The sequence below is a fragment of the Nyctibius grandis genome, chromosome 8 (assembly GCF_013368605.1).
Source record: "Nyctibius grandis isolate bNycGra1 chromosome 8, bNycGra1.pri, whole genome shotgun sequence".
In the NCBI taxonomy this organism is placed as follows: domain Eukaryota; kingdom Metazoa; phylum Chordata; class Aves; order Nyctibiiformes; family Nyctibiidae; genus Nyctibius; species Nyctibius grandis.
In genome coordinates, this window is record NC_090665.1 from 34,328,324 (window position 1) to 34,334,658 (window position 6,335).

The 6,335-nt window shown below is 35.4% G+C and overlaps 1 protein-coding gene across 5 annotated transcripts in view; it reads left to right on the forward strand.

Annotated features, from left to right (window-relative positions):
* TTLL7 (tubulin tyrosine ligase like 7) overlaps window positions 1-5,637 on the forward strand; it is a 74,582-nt gene extending 68,945 nt beyond the window's left edge. For 3 of the 5 annotated variants that reach the window (XM_068406676.1, XM_068406675.1, XM_068406677.1), the window contains one exon: window positions 3,319-5,637. In XM_068406676.1, the coding sequence (XP_068262777.1) occupies window positions 3,319-3,439 (121 nt within the window). In that variant the 3' untranslated portion in view covers window positions 3,440-5,637. Of the gene's footprint in view, window positions 1-226; window positions 346-3,318 lie in introns of all 5 variants that reach the window. The other 2 variants (XR_011048665.1, XM_068406678.1) reach the window with 2 other exon arrangements.
* Window positions 5,638-6,335: the final 698 nt, after the last annotated feature.

The window sequence follows — 6,335 nt, forward strand, 5'->3', positions numbered from 1 at the left end:
CTATGTATTTAAAAAAAAAAAGGCAAAACTGCCAACATGTCCCTTGATCCTGAGTTTCTGTTATTCTAATCTCTCTAGCCCACTCATGAGATGCTACTAAAAGACTAGATATACACATTTTGTGTGAACCTACGCTTATTAGTGTCTTGGTTGCCTACTGCCCAAGTAGCTGCAGCAAAGGCTTTCCATAAAGTGAACTGAAAGTTTCCTTTCTTCCCCTTCTCAGATCCCTCAAAGTCACTGATTCCACGTTTGCATTCCTAGAGGTATCCTAACATGTATGATACTTCTGCCTTCACATTCGCAGTGGGATGCTATAGGGGCACAGCTCCAGCCAAGGGTCAGGTAAGTGCCATCTGATTTACTGTATTGCACAGTTTTGCAAAGTTGATTTCCAAAACCTACAGATTGAAAGTTTTATATTTCATTTTACAGGGCATAAATATATTTTCAGACCTTGCAAAACAGTATCATATAGTAAAAACATTATTTGGCACTTACCTGATTCTCCTTTGGCTGGTTCAGTTCTTCAACCAGATACAATAGGGGTTATAATATTGTCAGTATAGGGATTACTGAAAATGCTCCAACTGTGGGAGTGAACGATCTGCAGTTTAACAGTTGTAGGTGGAGAATTAAGTGTAAGTTAGTTTCAAATTACTGAGGTTCCAAATTGGAAAAAAGTAACCTATTCCAATAATGGCAATTTGAATTATCATGTATATAAACTTACAAATGCTTTGTTTATATAAAACATCTTGCATGATTTCATAGAAGGGCTTTATGAGTTAAATACTATGTGAAAAGCAAACCTTTGATATATTATCTGTTAAACTTGTTGTATGACTTAATTGCTTATTTGCTATATCTCAGACTAGTTATTTGATACACTGAACCCATTTGTTATTGTCATATAGATCTTAAGGCACTCTAACATAATTTAAAACCAACCAGAAACTGAATTTGTTTGCTCACAGCAGAAGTATGTTAGCCACAAAACAAACCATATTGAATATTAACATCTACTGAACTGTAGCAGGAGCATGGTAAAGTCATCTGGATTAGCTAAGACCAGAAAATCTTCAACCTTGAAGTTTTTATTGCTTTTTCTGTTAATACTGCAGAAGATTTTTCACCATGACCAACCACAGACTATTCAAACTGATCTGATTACTCGAATGTACTGCAGCTAACAGGCTTGTTTTTGGAACGCAGTGAAAGGGATGGTCCAATAGAACTTTCTCATCTCCAGTTTCTGTGTTTCTTTGGATGTTGAATGAAAGTTTATTCATAAATTTCACAGGATAAAGGAATCTAAGCCCTCTGTATCCTAAATATCAGTATGTCTTCAGCAATGGAGTGTCCTGACAACTCTGATTAAAGTTATAATTTTTATATTAATCTCCACAAATGTTACATCTGCACTGTCGATACAGCAATATGCTGGTTAACCATGATATTCTGAATTTGTGAAATGAAATATACATATGGAAATAAATGCTTTTGCCCATTACGCCCCACAATTGTAAGGTAATGAACTATTTTTCTAGAAACCACAATACTATTTCACTTTTCATCTAGGTTTCTGTTTTTAAATGATATAAGAATATGCACTACTAACAATAGTTTTCTTGACTGTAAAATAGTGTGAAGTGCAAGAAGAGATCAGAGTATAATTTAATAACTGCACAAGTCAATTTTTTCAAGACTTTATAAAATCTAATTTGAAGAAGTTTGTTTTTTCTGAGCACAAACAAATTTTTTGTTTTGTTTGTGTTTATGAAATGAATGTTTGTGAAACTAAAGCTTTCAGAGTTTACAAATAGATACCCCTTTAGCTGGGAAAATTTATTTGTACAGTGAGAGAGAAGAAGATAATGAAAGCATCCACAGAGTTCTTTTTTCACTTTTGAAATATGTCATGAAGAGAATGAATAAGAGTATTAATGTTAATGTGTATTAATGTCATTTTTTACTCACTAAATTAAAAGTGTAAAGAAAACAATAGGAGAGCTCCAAAACTATACCAAAATCTCTTTACAACAATAGCTACAATCAAACTGCGTAAAAAGTCAGACTTTTCATATTTTGATAAATTCACCTGTGTTAAAAATTTTAAAAAAAAAAAACATTTACTGCTAGATCCTTACAGCTTGCTAAATAATCTTCTCTATTACATGGCATATTCTCTGGGAAGCATTAGAGTTTTTTACTGTACCGTCAAGCAAAGGTAGGACTCAGTGTGGTGACACAGTGAACTGTCAAGCTCACCACCAACCCATACCAAATCAGACTTTATTTTTTTGTAAACTGTCTAAAAAATATATTGGTGATAATATTTTTATAATAACAGCTTTTCTCAAAGCTTAAACAAACCAAATGCTTACACATTCTTATGTAGATTGTCCCCCATTGACAGTGTGATGCTGTTTCTATTCATGTGATTAGTAGGATCAGTCTTTTAACTTATTCATCATTAATCAATATGATTCACTAGAATGATGCAACAATTTTTAAGCAATAGTTTCTACAATGTGTTGTGTTAATCCATCCTAACATCGACATAATTCATTATGAAATTCTGATTTAGAGTGCATGTTATTTTTTGCACACTTACTGTGCTCATCTAATGACTTCTGCAATTAACTATTAAGAAATGATAACATGAAAATATTTATTCTTAAATATTAGGCATGTGATAAATTATTGTTTGTAGTATTACGTGAAATACAGGCTATATAGTTGCCTGAATTTAAAAGGTGAATAGTCACTGATGAGATTTACTAGGTTGCAGCATCATTGTTTCTTGCTTTAATAGAGTCGTGACGATCGTATGTCTATTTTTAGAGAATTAGAGCTGGAAACGAAAGCTAAAATTTTCTGGTTTTTCTCTAATCAACTTTTTTTACAACTTAACTTTTTATAAGCTGATTAACATCAGTTGCACTTTTTATCCAGTTTAAATTGAATGAGTAGTACTATAATAACAGAGAACAATGGGTGAAGTATTAATTTTTGGTAGTAGTGTTACACAGGATGCCATTGTTTTATTTATCCGCTTGCTTTAAACATAAAGGAGTGGAAAGACATTTGATCCTCATAGAAAGTTTTGAAATTTTGCTAGGAGTTTCTCTGAGTTTAGATCCGTTTCCTGAGTTACCTAGTGCCTAACGCCCCGTATGTTTTATAAATAGTATTTATTGTACATAATTTCTTGCATACAAGGATTTTAAGGTATGGTGCATGAACAACTAATTATTTTGTTCTCGAATGGCATTTTGCCTGTAAACTCTGCTATATTTTTCATATCTTGTCTAGGTATTTATTACCAGGACCTTCACTGTTCATCATGAAATCATCTTCGTCCAGCCTTAGCTGCAGGTCGTCTGGAATGCCTCGCCCTAACGTTTTGTTCACACACAGATACAGTCATTTGTGAAGCAAAATAAAAGTTGCTGTTCTTTGTAAATAATAGCACTCCATTTTTTTTTTTCAAATTAAAATTTGTGATGGAGCTAAATATAAGCACTGTTATATATTTAATACCTTATTATGATAACATTTAGCTGAAAATTTACTGTAAAAGCATAGCTTTTCTGGAAACATAATAAACATTGTTAAGTTGTTTACACACACATGTGAATGTGTAGATCTTCTAGGTTTATAAGTAATTCCTTCCTACTAGAAATGTTATTTTTGCTGCAGAATATATAAAATGGAATTGATCTTGAAAATCCTATTACAGTGTTATTTTGTAAGTACAATACTTTGACTTGAATATTATTTATTGTAAAGTATACTATTTATTGTCTCAAATGTAATTGATCCTTTAACAAAGATGATGATTAAAAAACTGTAGTAGAACAGTAAAACTGCAACAGTCATCGCAAATAATCTGATAATTTCTTGGACATGTTTAAAATAATCCCCCAAACTCTGTAAAACAAACCTAAAGCAGACATCTTTGTGTTTCTCCTCTGAAATTACAAGATCTATTTAATGCTGCTATTTTTCTTACAGGACACGGTATAGTATCTTTTAGCCAGTGAAGGCATCTAGCACACAAACAGTAAAAATACCAGGTTAGGCATTCAGCTTCTAATTGGATTCTTGTAATAAAATGGAAGCCAATGTTTGTTACCAGATTTTCATTCACATTACCTATGTCCTGTACCTTTAGGTTTCCTTTGGGAGCAAGCAGTCATCTCCAACTCGCACAAGCATGCATAGTGCACAGTTTTTCTGTTTTACTGCACAAGTGGTAAAGCAGATGTTTTTAGGAAATATTGCAGCTGTAATGTATTATTTCAACCTTAAACTAATTGGTTTGTTGTAGTTTTTAGCATACAATCCAGTACCTACTGTAGAATGTATCCTTGCAATGGGCAGTATTTCTAGATTGCTGACGCCTTTAAATGTTGGAAATCTAATTCATTAGAAAGCTCTCATTCAGGTTCAGCTTCCTGGTCCTGGCTGAAGGGCACAAAAAGAAAATGAGCCAGAGCAGGAACCTACTATTAACAGGACTAGTAACCTGAAAACATGATTCAGGTTTTGCTACATACATCCATTCATCCCACTCAGCATTGTGCCATATGAGCCTTACTCATTATAGAAATAATTATTAAAAAAATCAATTAATCTAGATTTAAAAATGAATTAAGTTTTTTAACTGAGTAAAGAACAGAGTAGTTACTATTTACTAAAGACTTGTTTACTTACCAATCATGTAACCCTAAAACGTGTTTGTAAATTATCAATATATTTCAGGTATACTTAAAAAATAATTTGGGGGCTAGTTATACTCAGGAGCAAGTATGTTAGAAGTTTTTGATATCCAGGGATTTAAGACAAATTTAAGAGACTTAAGAGATTTGAGACTGAAGTTGTCTGGAATTTTTTTTTTAATTTTAGTCATAGCATATGTAAAACTGGGAATTTGGGTGAGATTTTTGATGCCTGTGCTGTAGTGCCTCAGCTCTAGAACTGAAGGATATATGGTAATGAGACTTTGTAAACAATTAAAAACACCTTTTGAGATTAGCCACATACAAGCAGTCTTCTGGTCTGGAAAAGCCTTTTTCATTTTTGTGGTAATACTAGTTTAGTAATATAGTACGTTCACATTAATTTTATATCTCTTTTGGTCCATACAGTGACCACTGATAAAGCCTACTAAGGTTATCTGTAAGACCTAATAAAAGCTGTAACTTCTCTCTTCTTGGGGGAGGCTTCCATCGTATTCTGCTTTTGGCTGTAAGGATAAAACCAGCTTCCAGCTTAGCTTGCCAGACTCAAACAGAGCTTTAGGATAGTAGGTTCACATGCCTTTTTTTTTTTTTTTTTCCCTTTTTTTCTTCTTTTAAACTATGTTATGATCTCTGTTCTCAGAAGCCAGTGCTGAGACAGGTCAATCTGTATAGAATACTCTGCCAGCAGAATGAGGGCTACTAACCATACCTATCTGCTATGGGCAGAGCTAGAAAAAAAAATAAATTCAGCATGTAAAAAAGTGGACCAGGTGGTTGGTTTACATCTGACGTTACTTAATATGTTTCTGATAACCTTTCCTGAAGTGGTACTGTGATCCTAACAATGTGTGAATCAATACTTTCAATAAATGTGATGCTGCACTTCCCTGCCAGCTCCTCGGAACGAGTGCGTGTGGTCTGCGGGTGGATGATGGGCTGCACCTACAGCGGGACTCCAGATAGTGCTGTAGGTGGAAACATTTACTCCTTCTGCAAAACAGCATCATTTTCTTTGTGATCAGATAAGTGGTCCTAGTAAATGAGCCTTTAAATAGTAATTAGTCCTGACCTTGGGCTCTTGCAAGCACCCCTGTGGCAGATCCTTCAGCCTGCTGACCAGCAGATCTCCTGCCCCCTCGTCTTAGCCCCACCATCAAACCTTCACTCGGGCAGCAACTGATTAATCAAAAATGCCTTTCATGGTACAAAAGGATCTCAAGTGTATTTCCAGGTTGTCTGAGAGTTGTCATTAGAAGGAAAAGCACACAGGTTTTTGACCGTAGGTTGATCTTTACCCATTTAAGACACGCATGAAGTAAGGTAATGCGTTTTGTAACGCTGTATGATAGTCTTAGAAACAATCCCTCTAGAACAGAAACAAGACACGCAGCAGCTTTAACGTCGGAGCTGTGTATTTTCAGGCTAATAAAAGCCCGGGGGGGTCCCGGGGGCAGCGCGGCGGCAGCGTGAGCGCACCTGGGGCGGCGGGTCCCGCCCGGCTCCGCCCCCGCCCCGCGCCGGCGGGAAGCGCCGCGCTCGTGCCGCCGAGGCGCGAGGTCGGTTTCCTGGCGGGGCTGGGAGTGA